We start from the raw sequence: 15,303 nt of genomic DNA, 5'->3' as shown, positions 1-15,303 counted from the left end.
AGTTTTTTGTTTTTTTAAAAAATTACATGTAAAAGGGTCCAAATATTTTTTTAAAAATATTATTTATATAAAAATTATATTTTAAAAAGTCTAATTCTTTATAAGAAAATGTATAAAAAGCCCCAAAATGTTTAAAATAACAATTTTTACTATAATTTTTTAAAAAAAATCAAGTAAATTTTTTCTTTATATATAATAATAGGCAAAAAAAATTTTTTTGCCCTAAGGCTCCCAAATATATTGGGCCGGGGCTGGATCAAATGCTTGTTTATCATTGTTAAATCGTTTGATTGCATGTTACTTTGTTTGGATTTACTTGTCTTCAGTTTTATTTATGTTTAATTTTGGTTTCATAATTTTTATGTGGCGTTTTCATAAAAGAAAATTCCGGTTTAAAGCCCTAGTCTCCACTTACCGGAGTCAACTTGGGACTCCTCATTTTTCAATGTTTTCTATGTTAGTCACTTTCACATTATTTTAAGTGATGTTTTAGAGATTTTTATTTTATTTTATTTAAAATGATGTTTTAATTTTCTATACAAAAATTAAATTTATATTTTTATTGGTTGAATTAGTTGTAGTTGATGATGTTTTTATGTAAAAGAGATAAATTAAATAAATTTTTTGTGTTTTTTTTTATCTGTATGCAAAAACCTTAAACATCACTTAAAATGAAACAAAATGAATAGTATCAAATGAATATAACGTATGATACTATTTTTACTAAAGTTTCAAGATAATCAATTAAAAACGGATCCTGTTCACCGAGTTTCATTCAAAACCTTAAACATTCACCGATTTTCAAATGAATCTAAAGTATAATACTATTTTTACTTACCAAGTGGAAGTGAAACATTCTCGGTAAAATTCAAATTTAAAGTGAGAGTGGATTGACACCATGCCCCCAAATTTTTACCACTGATGATTTTGCTAACACAATATATGCATGCCATTTTTTGTACAACACTTAAATTGTCTCTCTACATACTGCCTCTCATGGGATGACATAAATTCCACAATATTAGTGACATCTTTTCTTTTCATTTAATCTAATTAGGGGATAATTCAGATTTTCACTATTCGACTAATCCTTTCAGAATAAGTATAGCCGTCGAATAGCACACAAACCAAGTTTTATGCGTCGTCTAAATTATAACACTATTTCAACTAAATAAATAAGAATAGTTAGATAATTTCATGCTCAAGGAAAATAGATCATAGATTTACATGACAGCTCTTCAACAAGTGGAATTCACTACAATTACCACTTGGTTTTCCTATCAAATTATTGATAATGTATTTTTTTATATGCAATTTATTCTTGTCACATAATAATGATAGCAAATTATAAATAGACACACGTTTCTAAGCAATTTCATAAATATTTTCTTCCATCTTGATTCCTTATAGAATAATGTCAAAGAAACGTGTGCAGCTAAATATTCGGACATAACTTATCATTAAAAACAAAGCAACAATTTATTCTGTAAAAGTGCTTTCTTGCGTTTAATTTGAGAAAGGTTTTGCTTATAATGATCTAGACGAAAGGAATATTTTGCTCCATAAGATACATGATAAATAACAATATAAAATATACACGTATTAAGTCAATTCACTACAATCAAAACATGGAAGAGAATGACAAAATCCTTGACGGGTTTCTTGGTGCAGTTAAATTGGCTGTTCATCGTCATTTTTTGTTCCCTACAAACATTTCCTCTAAATGCATAGTGTGTTCCAAAGAGAGACGTGAACCCACCAAAGGCTTGACTTGTAATCAATGTGGGTTTTATATTCATGAAGACTGCATTGAGATCACCATCCACACTCATCATAAGCATCCTCTTAAGCTGCATCGTACCATAGGTTACCGTAAACGTGACCAATGTTTTCTTTGTAAAGAAAAGTTATTGGATATGCTTTACCATTGTTCTCGTTGTGTGTTCGAGGTGTGTATGGCTTGTCTAAAGAAGCCATTAGTTATTGACAAACCAAAAGCTCACAAGCACCCGCTTTCCCTTATGCCCATCAATTCTATCTCCTTCACTTGTGATGCTTGCGGTTCTAGAGATAATGACTCATATCCTTGCACATGTCTTCAATGTTGCTTCATCATCCATAGAGATTGCATTGATTTTCCTCGTGTTATACGTATTAATCGTCATGATCACCGAATTTCTCATGTCGATATTCTTAGTCCGGAGAAGTGGATTTGCGGAGTTTGCCATAATTCTATTAATAACCAATATGGAGCGTATTCTTGCTCGGTTTGTGATTATGCAGTCCATTCCAAGTGTGCAATAAGGGATGATGTATGGGACGGGAAAGAACTCGATGGAATACCTGAAGAAGAGGAAGATATCAAAACCGAGGATATAGCGCCATTTGAGGTGATTGATGACAAAGTTATAAAACACTTTAGTCATGAACATATTTTAAGATATTTTTATCAAGATGTTCTTATTCGCGATGAAAACCAAAGATGCTACGCATGCGTCCTTCCATTCTACTACGATGCATGCTATATTTGCACGCATTGTGATTTCATTCTTCATGAAACATGCGCGAATTTTCCTCGGACAAAAAGGCATGAGTTACACAATAATCACTTTACTCTTTATCCGAATCCCAAACCTGGAGAAGATCTTGAACTTGGCAAAAGCTTTTTCACATGTGTTGCTTGTCAAAGACCAAGCTGCGGTTTTAGGTACGAGAGCGGAAATGTAAAGTTGGATGTTCGTTGTGCTACAATCTCAGACGAGTTTCGCCATGATAGTCATATGCATTCCTTATTCATCCTCTCACTTTTTCCTCGGGAGTGCTCGGCGTGTGACCAAATGGTGTACGGCTCACTGAGTTGTGTTGAACTTGATTTCTTTTTGTGCTTCAAATGTGCTACCTTACCAAACAAGGTCTTCCACAAGAACGACAAACATCCTCTCTACCTACAATACGATGGAAATTTCTACAAGACGTACTGGTGTGAGATATGCGAAAAACAAACTAATCCAAAGCAGTGGTTCTACTCATGTGAAAAATGTGGTTCCACTCTTCATATTGAATGTGTACTCGGTAAATCACCTTACATGAGGCCAGGACACAGTTTTCTTTTATCTAGCCGTGAGTTCCAAGTGGTTTCTAACAACCATATATCCCGACCGGTTTGCACTATATGTTCGTTGCGGTGCAAAGATGCTTTTGTTCTCAAGAGCAAGGATGAAACTGGTACATCATGCCTATGTTCTCTAAACTGTCTCGATTCTCTTGTGATGAGTATGCAACGTAGTACACTGTAATCTAATTAATAATGTAGTGGTATATTGATATAAAAGCTCTTCGTTCAATGATTAGTATAAATATGTAAACTGAATGCAATATGGCAATGTGAAAAAGTTGAGAATGTTTCTGATTTTACCCTTATGATGTTTCCTTTCATGCCCTTGTTGCAAAATTTCGATGACAACATGAAGATCAAAGGCATAAAACAAACTTCAACAATCAACAACAATTACGTGAAAATAGGAACTTAGTCTTCTGAGTTGATACTTAATACTTGTTTCCTTCTACGTCTGTGTAAGGTCCCACTCCAAGCTCTGAACATTTTGGGACAAAGAAACGGATGTAATTGCATAATTCTTTCTTTGCGTCTACGTCTACACTCTCTTTCGGTTTTATTTGCATAATACTTGGATTTATTTGTCTTTAGTTTTATTTACTTTTCTTCAGTTTTATTTATGTTTAATCTCGGTTTCATAATTTTTATGTGGCTTTTTCATTAAAGAAAGTTGCGGTCTGAAGCCCTAGTCTCCATTTACAGGAGTCAACTTCGGACTCCTCATTTTTAAATGTTTTCTCTATTAATCACCTTCATATTATTTTAAATGATGAATTAACAATATTTTATTTATTTATTTAAAATGATGTTTTTAATTTTTTATACAAAAATTAGATTTATTTTTTTATTGGTTGAATTAGTTGTAGTTGATGATGTTTTTATGTAAAAGAGGTATATCAAGCACAATCAGTGAGGTGATGAAAATGACCAGGAGGAGAAAACACAGACAACCAATTCTCAATCGTGTGGAGGAAGAAGTGAAAAAACAAACACAGAGCCGGAGTGTGCTGGAGCAAGATGTTACTCTTTGGAGAGGACAAGCGGAAATTAATATCAAAGGAGACGTGAGTACAAATTCACGAAGCCAAGCCACTGATGGAAGGTCACAAAGACATCTGGTTCTCGTATGCAACACCAAGGTATGCGTTTATTGTTATTTGGGCTAATTCTGGGCTTTCAACTAAAAACCAATTGGCAATTAGCGGATTGGCCCTAATCCTTTATATATTATTGATTGTCCCATCAAACTTCCGATGTGGGACTTGGATTGTATCTCCAACAATCTCCCCTTCAATCCAAGGACCATATGGATCTAACACGCCTCATCGATCCCTCACTCGGATCGATAATAAACCCCTTTCTCGGGCCCCATTACTCGGGTTGAGGTATGTCCATATCCATTTTTTCTTAGGTCCACCAGACTTTTAACTTTGAACTCTGATACCATGTTAAATTTGGGCTAATTCTGGGCTTCCAACTAAAAACCAATTGGCAATTAGTGGATTGGCCCTAATCCTTTATATATTATTGATTGTCCCATCAAACTTCCGATGTGGGACTTGGATTGTATCTCCAACATTTATAACTTGACTGATGGTAAAAAACAGAATCTCGATAGGGATATGATGATAAAGTGGAACAAAAATGCAAATTCGAACTGTGTGTTTTGTAACTATCCTATGGAAACAAGAGACCACCTGTTTTTATGTGTCCTTATTCGAGAAAGGTGTGGGAAGAGTTAGTGGATGGACTACTCTTAAACAGGTTTACGACAAGCTGGCAAGAAATTTTGAAGATATTGGCAGACAAAGATTACGACAAAACAAAAAGCTTCCTTCTCAAGTATGTGTTTCAGAACGCGGTCCACTCGATATGGAGAGAAAGAAATGAGAGAAGACATGGAGAACAACCATCGATGCCAGAGAAACTCGTTAAGTTAATTGATAAAAATCTTCGAAACAAGATGAGCACAATTCCGAGAAGAGGAGAAAAGAAATATGAAAAGGGTCTACAAGTGTAGTTTGCATCGAGAAATACGACGTTCTACAAGTGTAGTTTGCATCGAGACGACGTCAATGATGAAATAACCATGTAGTTTTTACTAAAAAGTTCGCATTAAGTTGTATAAACGTTTATTTTTCTTTGAATATAATTTAACATTAGATTCAAAATAAAAGAGGTAAATTAAATAAAATTTTTGTGATTTTGTTCTGAAGAGCAAGGATGAGACTCATCCATTATACCTATGTTCTCTTAGACATGTCAATTAGGGCCAAAGCCTGCGGGCTAGCCCGGCCCAGCCCTGAAAAACAGCGGGCTCGGGCTTCAAAATATATATCCAGAAAAAATCGGGCCTTTCGGGCTAAGCCCGTTCGGGCTAAAGGGTTCTTTGGGCTTAGCCCGGCCGGGCTCGGGCTAGCCCGAAAAGCCCTTTAAAAAATATTTTGATCTTTTTTTTTTTGTTAATATTTTCGTTTAATTGTAAGATTTGTTGTAAAAAAAATTTTGATAGAGTTGAAAACCCTAAACATAGTTTTTTCGTTATGTATTACTATAAATTGAAGAAGCAAATATTAGCTCTACTACCTAATTTGAATTATTTTGATTTTATATTTTATCTAGTATAAGTTTAAACAATTTATTTGGATTATTTATTTGATTTTAACTCTCTTTTTAAAAAACTAAATTAGCGTTAGTGGTTATTTAAATTTTGATTGACTCGTTTCATATATAGATTTTTTTTTAAGAGATATTATAAATTATAAGTTTGTTTTTTTGTTGTCGGAAGAAAAGCCCAAAAAAGCCCGGAAAAGCCCTGTAGCCCTGTTAGGGCCGGGCCGGGCTTTAAAATATAGACTCGGAATTTTTACGGGCCGAGCCGGGCCGGACTCAAATATGTACAGGTTTTACGGGCTTCGGGCCGGGCCGGGCTAGCCCGATTGACATGCCTATATTCTCTAAACTGTCTTAATTCTCTTATTGATGTGTTGTGTTTTTTATTAGAATAGGAAACTATATATATATTATTCTCTGTATTTTAGGAATATCTTTATTAGCCTCTAACGGCTATACTCTCTATCTTTGTGTATCTCTGGTGAATAATACATACAGCCCATCGATTGGATTTTACCTAATCAAACATTTTTATCGGTTTTGAGTCTTTGTTTTCTTTCCTAGATCATACATATATATTTTATAGAGTCAAAGTGTGTTTTTAGAGTCTTTTAGTCCTTTATCGAGTTTCTACAGGTTTTAGGTTGCTTCGGAGGAAAACGAGCTGTTTTGGGATATAAACACACATATGGAGATGTAGTTTCGTTTAGAAGTGTCAGACATTTGGCCTCAGATGGAAGACTTTCCACCGTTAGATCTTTCTGAATTTTTGACATAAGCTATATGAAGATGTTAGCTTGATTTTCCAAGTGGTTTAAAGGAAATCTAACGGTGCATTCAAGAGTTATACCCGAATTAGTGAAGACAGGTCATTCTGAAGAGCATTTGAAGCAGTTGCGGAGTTGGAGACCAGAAGATCAAGATCTATCGATCCCATTACCCTGACGGACGAGAATCAGTTTCCAGTGACGCGGGATCGATCGATCCACCCACCGGATCGATCGATCCAACCCCAGACGCCTAGTTTGGTTTTTCTTAACCAGTTTTATTTCCTATTTTCTGTAATTGGGGATAAAAACCCCAAAGACCTAATTTTCTCATTGACGTTTTTTTCTGCAATTTTCTGAGACTTTTCTCTTGTAAGACACTTGAGGATTAGAGATTCATCCATCTTGACAATTTGGAGAAGATTTCTAAACCTTTATCTCATTTATTCAATTGAACTATGTTTCCTTCTTTATCTATTTGTGTTATTCTTTGCAATATGTGTGAGTAGTTCCCCAATTAGGTTCTAGGGTTCTAATTAGGAGATTCAATGGATTGGTGGATTGATTGTTGTTTAGAATTCTCATTCTCTAGGTTCTTTGATTCACATGTTCTTAATGCTAGAATAGGATTGATCACCCTGTTGTAGATTCTAGGTTTTTCATGCATCAAAAGTGTTCGATGGAATGCCTGAAAGAATGTGAATTGAGCAATGTATTTCTAGCCAATAAAAGTTGACGTTAGGACGCATTGTGAACTTAATGAACTTGTTTGATAATGCGAATTTGACTAGGAAATTACATGCGAAAGTTTAGTAATTGAATAGTCAATTTTAGTGATTAATGTCTTGAAAGAGAATTAGTCTAGTTGTGTTCATGTTCAAGAACGGTTCTTAATTGTTGAATTTCTTGTCTCATGTTTCCATTGTTCATTGATCTCTGAAATACCCTATGGCCCAATGTCTTTAAATCTTGAAAGTTAAATCGTTTAATTTATTTGCATTTTTTATTTTACAATCTGAAAACCCAAACAAAACAACTCTTGACTTTAGCTAAGAACAAGTCTCGGAAATCTTTAGTGTACCATTAGTTCTTGTGGATAGACCCCGTATATACTACTTTGCGGTTAAGTGTATCGGATAATTACTCGAGCAATCACTTATGTAGGAGTATGCAACGTATTAAACTGTAATCTAAATAATAATTTTGTGGTATTGATCACATGACTCACGTTCATATTGTGTCTTAGTTCAATGCTTCTTTTAAAAAAATATATATAAATCCCTCTTCGTTCAAATGATTAGTCTAAATATGTAAACTGAATGTAAGAAATTTCTGATATTACCCTTCTGATGTTCCTTTCATGCCTTTGTTGCAAAATTTCGATAACAACATGAAGAGCAAAGGCATAAAACAAAATTCAACAACAGTTACGTGAAAATTGGAACCTAGTCTTCTGAGTTGATACATAATACGGGTTTCCTCCTGCGCCTGTGCAAGGTCCGACTCAAAGCTCTGAACATTTTGGGACAAAGAAAGGGATGTAATTGCATGGTTCTTTCTTTGCGTCTTCGTCTACACTCTCTTTCGGGAAGTTCAGACGGCTTTGGGTTATCGAGTTTGTTTGTCTTGACGAATAAAGCGATGAAGAACCCTTCTTTGTCCTCCACCGGATCCATTCTGAGTAGATGTTCCGCTGCAAGCCAAAGCCAACATGATCAAAATGTTAGAAACAGAGTCAAACAGGTGAGAAACCAGATGGTAAGGGCGATACTTACATCCTGCAAATACAGGGAGACCACGACGCTGCCACTGAGGAAAAGGGGTAGCGAGTTTAAAGCCCAAGGATGAAGCCAGAGCTAAAACGGATGAGACCACATCTTCGTTTTCTATTTGGTGGATGGAGCATGTGCTGTATACTACTCTCTCGACCTGTGGAACTGCAGTGTATAGGCATAGGTTGAGTACTAATTAAGACATACAAATTTTTAGTTCTCATTCATTCATATCTATATATAGAGTAAGCTTCTCTTAGTGTATATATGGTTTATGCATTCATCGAGGGAAAATTTAAAATGGATCAACTGTGTTTAGGAAATTCTTCAAAAGCTAAGTAAAACCCTCATATTAACTTACAGGAGAGTGCATGGGCAAGAGCCTTTTTCTGGAAAACAGCGAGCTTGTGTAACCTCATGGAGTCATAGTTCATGTTATCTACATGGAAAGGTGCCTTAACGGTTCAGTCACTACATAACATAACACACACACACACACAAAGAAGAATCAGTTGATACCTGCTGAATGAGAAGGGAGGAGATGGTCCAAACGATCTGTTATGGTGCCGGAGCCAGAGCAAGACGGATCCAACAATATAGCCCGAACCTACAATAGTCAGCCACACCCAAGCATCTATAACTACTCAAATGACTGCATCTGCATTTGCAACAAGACTCTAGACAATTATATCAGATGGTTACTTTAGTTCATTTCAGAGGGTGAATCTTCACGGTAAACTATCAAAACAAAAGAAAATGAAGATACTGGACTTGGAATATATATATCTTAATTGCAGCTATCTCAAATAGATCTAAAATCAAGGAATGATCCTAAAAACGTTGGTGTGGGAACTTTTCATGGAACAATAAGAAAAATAGACAGTCATGCCACAGACTAAGTAATGCTTACCTTCACAAAAGAAGGATCTTTCGGATTTAAGCCCAAAAAATCACCATGAAAGACTTGGATATCTATAATTTGGCGTTAAGAAAAGCACTCATGGACAACAGATATGACTCGACTGATGGAGAAAAAAAAAAAAAAGGACAGATATGACTTGACTAGAATTTATCCAATCAAGTTTATTCTTCAAATTCCATGAGATAAACTATCAAACAGAAGCACTCTGGTAACTTAATTTATCATAATTAAGAAAAGCATTCTGGTAACTTAATTATCCAATCAAGTTTATTCTTCAAATTCCATGAGATAAACTATCAAATAAGTTTATACGTGAAAGAAGGCAATAGAAGGATACTGGAGGCACCAGACAGCTTTATAGTATGTTCCAAACGCTTTACTCGTTCTTCATTTAGCTCGCATGCTATGATTTTTCCTTGTCCTTGCATAAGAGCAGCAAGATGAATAGTTTTGTTTCCTGGAGCTGAACAGGCATCAAGAACCTTGAAAAAATAGGCAAAATAAAGCACATTAACTAGGCAGTCAAGATACATTAAGTATATTCCACAATCACAACGAGAAGCACCAAATGCAACTTTTTTTTGTCAAATGGGAAAATGTTGATAAATGAATGCGAGAACTGTGACCTACCTCCCATCCTGCTTCTGGCTGAAGTGCTGCTGCTACCATTGAACTTGCTTTCCCCTATCATTCAAAGGAATAAATATCAGTAAAAATTAAACAAATATTAAACAGAACTCACAAAGAACATTCACCATTTACCTGCAAAAATATACGCCCATTCGCAACCAAACGATGAGCATGCAAATCGCTGCCAGGGGGCAACACCAACAAGTCAGGAACTGTCTCGTCCCTCTGCACCTGTTTTTGATAGTAAAAAATATGACTTAAAATGAAATCTCGTAATAAAGAGAAGATTGTGACATCATAGAAAGAACACTTCACATATATTGCACACATCCAAGTTTTTAACTTCAGTAACTATACGAGGATGAGTGAAAATTCCCCAAATGAATGACTGAAACTAGACCTCCCTCCCACAATAACTGATTCTAACACCTTTCTTACTATATCAAAACTCATGAGTATCTTCAAGGTTTTAGGAAAAAACTTGGCACGTACCGTATAATGTTTCTCCAGCTCCTGCACTGCGGAATCCACATCCATCTTAAGTGTATTTACACGAACATAACGTGGTTTCAAATGACCTGCATCCAAATATCGTAATCAAGCTACAGAACCTCACTCAAAAAGCCAAAAAAATAGGTGAAACACATTTATACAGGAGGGTATCAAAATACCATTAAGCTTAGAAAGACCCAACAACTGATCAACACTTTCGACTTTCTTTCTCACTAAAAGCGTAGCTAAACCTGACAACAACGCATCTTTATGCCGCATAAGAAACTTCTCTGCATCACCAATTGATGGAGTATCCTACAAATCACAAATTCCCTTATAGTAAACCAAAACACAAATAGCTTAATTCATTGACAGTCGCAACTACTGTTAAACGAACAACAGAACCAGTCACTGGCGAACAAGACCTACCTTGCCAAAGAGGATATCGTAGCAAATAATGTAAACCAATGGCTCTTGCCTCTATATACAAAAAAAACTAAGCATTAAAGATAAGTGAAAAAACAGAGCAATTTTAGTAAATTCAGATGAACAAATACACATACCTTCCATTTACTATTCAACACATTAGCTATTTCAAGAACATCTTTAATCACAGTAAGATCTGCATAAACAGAACAAATTTCACTTCATAGTTCCTTAAACCTCAAAACTGGGAACGAAGAAGAAGTTTGAATACGTTTGAGAGTTTCGCAGACGAGAGCGAAAGTGGCGCGTTTGTTGCGAACGGAAGGACTAAAGACGAGTGATTTGATGGAAGCAACAGCTCGTCGCTCGGCGTCACCACGGAGAATGGACCGGAGTACGTTAGCTGCTTCTCTTCTGGCGTAGAGAGCTGATCTCTCGGCGGCGGAGAAGCTTTGTTTAGTAGCTGGTGGTGTTTTTGGTTTGTGACTCTCAGCGCCGGAAAATCTTTGTTTTGCCGGCGGCGTTTTTGGTTTGTGCCGACGCGCCATGATAAACTCTCAATGTCTTCCCCTCACAAAACTAAAACCCTTCTTCGTCTTGGACTCTTTAAACGCACCGTTTTCAGTTCCCGGTTTATTAAACCGGACCCAAATCCTGTCGCAGCCGGTTTACATATTTGCGTCTTTAAAAGCACCGTTTCGGTTATCGGTTTATTAAACCGGATCCAAATCCTATCGCACCGGTTTACATATTTTTTACTTTTTTTTTATGTATGAACCTCCTTGAGTTTTTAACTTTTTATGAGTGATTAACATGAAAATTTTCCAAAATGTCAACATCTATCGTCTTGTATTATTATTACATAACCATCAAATTCATAACACAAACAAGAAAAGTGATGTAGTATCTAGATTCACAACATCATGTCAGATCGTGTCATTTATTCATCGATCTTATTTAAGTTTATAAGTTTTGAAACAACGTCTTGAGATTGAAGGGTCCAACAAGATCGGATGGACCGTCCAACATGGACTCTGCGGTGTGTCGATTAGCCTTTTCAGTTGTGTGTGAACTATCAAAGAGCATATAGTCACTAACGTTTTCACATAACTCGAAATCATGCGACATTCCTGATATGTACCCACACGTATTGCTTCCCCTGAACGGCCCACTTCCACAACAAGCTTTCTTCACTTCCTTAAACCCTAATAACGCAAATAAAGACAATGACGATATATATAAACATGAGATATTGTAAACAAGTAAACTTAATGTCCGGTTTTTTTTGGAATGTTCGAAGCTTAAATAAATCAACAAAACGTTCTCTAGTAAAGAGTTATGTAAAGATATAGCTAAAATGACACTTGGGACGACACTAATATTACATGATGTGGTTTCGGGCTTGGGAGGATTACGAGCTTTGGCCCAAACCCTCTTTGTATTAAAAATAAAATAAAAATAAATAACACATATGATATACCGTATTTTGTTGGATTCTCCAAAGTTTCTGTATCAGCGGAGTAGGAGTCAAAAAGGGAGTATTATTTGAATCCGGGATATCGATGTTGTACATCTCTCAAAACATTTGGAATTCTTACGTTGTGAAGTTTGATCAACTCATTGATCGGTTCGAAACATGATCCTATTCTTGGTGGATCCAAAGCTAGCAATCCCAGAACACAATCGAGTCGACCCATGTTCATGATCCCAAATGTTCTTCCTCCAATTTTATAAATTTCCTGCAAAGAAACAAACAACTTATTAATTATTTTTAGTAGCTTATTTAGAGATCTTGACACTAATTGTGTGGTCTCATCACCATTTTTGGTAACAATATCATCATATATTCAATGCAAATAATATTTTTTTGTATCGAATTAGTTTTTTTTTTAAAGTATCAAATTAATTAATTAGTCCATATATATAATTACCTCGATCACAGTCGTGGTGTTACCGATAACTTGATCTATATATTTGTCTTTGCTATTAATTGATAATAAGAGATGTTAACAGAGAAAAGATAAAAATAGTTAATTAGGACCGATATGAATGAGATAAACGGCTCTCGATATAATCCTTTCAGTCTCTGCATCTCCTAGTTTCTCTTTAAACATCTTCTCCACATTCTTGAAGTTGTTTAACTGACTTCCCAACGAAATCACGTTCTAATAAAGAGATGAAAGAAAAAAGTTTTTAGACCAACTTAGTGATAGAGTTATAAGTAACGTTCCAATATATATATTTTGTTAATAACCTAGACCATTTCTTGAAAGTGCCTTTGAAACGTATATCATGAATTAACAAGGAAATAAAGACTGATCGACATATCTCTAAGAACAAATTTATATGGTTTCTTGTTTGTATAAAAATAATGTTGAAGAATTGTAAGTTTCAACCAAAGCTCCAGCGCGGGAAGACGCGAAATAATTAACACCGTAAGCAAAAAGATTGACGCTATTTCCGGGCTTTAGATACGGCCGTATCAACGGTAGCCATGCATATTGTAACGACACAAATTTTGAATTAAACCGTGAGGCCCGTTAATGAATTAAACCCGAGAGAAACCCTAATTCTCTGTATCAAAGAAAAACACAAGTCCAGAGACAAGTCACAAAAACCCTTGGCCGTCAAGTCTCTCGGTAAGCCTCGCATCTTTGACTCGAGTCCTCTGTTTTTGGGTCGTTGTGACTCGACCTTAATTAACTCGAACCTTGTTTGTGAACCACCGCAGCACCACCCTAGCCGCTGGAGATCCTCGTTGCACTCAGCCTGTGCCCCCGCGTGAAACGTCTTCACCGGAGAGGTAACCCTGTAAGCCAACTTTGGGTTTAGTCTTTGTTTTTGCCTTGGATTGTTGAATTAATCTAACTAGTATGCTTGAACCACCGCAGATCTGTGTTGCGGAGCCACCCACTCCGCCGTTCGAACCGTCGTCAAGCCGTCGAGAAAGCTAGCCGAGAAAGGTAATCCGGCAAATCCTTGTCTCGTATGTTTAATGTTGTTGTGTGTTGACCACTGAACCGATAATCTACACTAGTCTAAACCAAGGAATCATATGTTTAGTCAGTGCCGTGCCTAGGTCTTTTGGGGCTTGGAACAAAAAAAATAAAATGTGGCCTATATAATTTAGTTCAATAATTATTTTTTAAGGACCTAAAATAATTATAAAAGAAAAGTGAGCTACAATACAAAGTCAAGTGTGTAAATCTATATAATAAAATGAATTATGCTAACATGGGATCGAACTTCAAACAAAATACATATATGAGACTACTAAAACTTATTGAGACAATAAGATATTTTTAATAATGTGGCCTAAAAATCAAGTCTATAAATTGTGGTTGTGGGCAAGTGCCCTTTATTTTAAGGGGTTAGCACGGCACTGTGTTTAGTTGAAATCACAGAACCGAAACTTATAATCGTGAGTACGTATGATGATAAGTGGTGATTGTAGGATTATTAAATTGGGTTGGTTACTCTCTAAACTGGAAGAACTTAATTGATTCTAATTAATCGTATGATTGAAAGTTGATATTGGTTATTTAAACCGGAATCATGTGATCGTGAATTGAGATGTGGTGTTATTAAATGACTAGGTCTTGGTGTGGTTTAATTATTAAAACCAGGCTAATTGATTTAATTGAAAAACACCAGAGTCAATTTAAACACATTAAACCGAGATTGTGTTATTAGTTGGTTTAGAAAATGAAATAACAGATTATTAATTGGAGATAAATCTTTGATCGGTTAGTTAAACGGTGTAGTTTGAGAAGCGTGGTTGAACCGGTTTTTCGTTATTGTTAGTTTTAAACCGAAAAATCCAACCTAATTCGCTAAGGTGAGAACAAGTTAGTGTTTTCTTTGTATTCAAAAACCTTAAGTTGATTACTATGTTTAGGGTTAAGACAATACGCCTACGAATTACATTTGTTATGAGTAACCGTAGTTGTGTATGGAGTGTATTAGTATATTTAATAAATAAATATAATTTATATAAAATTAAATGAAAAGAATTAGTATTGTTGAGATAAAAATTAATTTAAAATGAATATTTTAAAAGCGGTTGCGTGATTTATGAAATGTATGTTTTTGTGTTGTAAAATAAATTATTTGAGAGTGAGGAGAATTTGCCATGGAGGATCTTGCAAGGAGAGATCCTTGTAGATGTGTGGTGGTCTATGGGCGCAAATTGCAGATAGATCATGATGGCTGACGAGCCGGCAAGTGTGAATTGAAGTGCATGAGGCATGAAGGATCCGTTGCACTTGTGAATGGTGCAAGAAGAAGTGCAAGAGGCAGGAGGATCCGGTAATGCACACAGGATGGCATGAGTTGACACGTGATATCTTTCTCGCCTTTGTGGTGGTGGTTATGGGATGTAGTCTCATTTGTCTGATGAGTATGTGTCATTGACACGTGATTGTCTGCTTTTCTTAGGTTTAGACTTTGTGATTCTAGATATGTTTGTGTATAGAGAATTTGTGAGCCCTAAGAGCATCTCCAATGGTGAGAGCCTTCCATGGGCTCTCACCATTTTTTTAAGATTAAAATTTTTAAATTTATGAG

At 35.7% G+C, this 15,303-nt stretch overlaps 2 protein-coding genes across 2 annotated transcripts; one reads left to right on the top strand and one right to left on the bottom strand.

Moving 5' to 3' along the window:
• The first annotated feature begins 704 nt into the window (after nt 1–704).
• Nucleotides 705–3,416, top strand: LOC110227187. Its single transcript, XM_021020611.1, has one exon. It carries the CDS (start codon nt 1,572–1,574, stop codon nt 3,294–3,296), a length of 1,725 nt encoding a protein of 574 aa, XP_020876270.1. The 5' UTR covers nt 705–1,571; the 3' UTR covers nt 3,297–3,416.
• Nucleotides 3,417–7,746: 4,330 nt separating this feature from the next.
• On the bottom strand, nt 7,747–11,343 carry LOC9308273 (probable 28S rRNA (cytosine-C(5))-methyltransferase). The gene is made up of 13 exons (XM_002872158.2): nt 11,009–11,343; nt 10,875–10,933; nt 10,741–10,791; nt 10,491–10,626; nt 10,312–10,397; nt 9,952–10,050; nt 9,820–9,873; nt 9,527–9,671; nt 9,178–9,239; nt 8,787–8,874; nt 8,629–8,706; nt 8,271–8,432; nt 7,747–8,188 (listed from the first exon to the last, which is right to left on the bottom strand). The coding sequence occupies exons 1-13, from the start codon at nt 11,283–11,285 to the stop codon at nt 7,941–7,943; spliced, it is 1,545 nt and encodes a 514-aa protein (XP_002872204.1). The 5' UTR covers nt 11,286–11,343; the 3' UTR covers nt 7,747–7,940.
• Between the last annotated feature and the right edge of the window lie 3,960 nt (nt 11,344–15,303).

This window comes from Arabidopsis lyrata, assembly GCF_000004255.2.
Source record: "Arabidopsis lyrata subsp. lyrata unplaced genomic scaffold ARALYscaffold_6, whole genome shotgun sequence".
NCBI classification, from domain to species: domain Eukaryota; kingdom Viridiplantae; phylum Streptophyta; class Magnoliopsida; order Brassicales; family Brassicaceae; genus Arabidopsis; species Arabidopsis lyrata.
The sequence above is the reverse complement of the archived record's forward strand: the minus strand, read 5'-3'. Positions and strand labels throughout refer to the sequence as shown.

Coding starts and splice junctions, on each gene's coding strand:
- LOC110227187 (XM_021020611.1), top strand. CDS start 1,572: ATGATAAATAACAATATAAAATATACACGTATTAAGTCAATTCACTAC.
- LOC9308273 (XM_002872158.2), bottom strand. CDS start 11,285: ATGGCGCGTCGGCACAAACCAAAAACGCCGCCGGCAAAACAAAGATTT. Junction 10,934..11,008: donor CGTCTGCGAAACTCTCAAAC/GTATTCAAACTT, acceptor CTGTTTATGCAG/ATCTTACTGTGATTAAAGAT. Junction 9,672..9,819: donor AGCCAGAAGCAGGATGGGAG/GTAGGTCACAGT, acceptor TATTTTTTCAAG/GTTCTTGATGCCTGTTCAGC.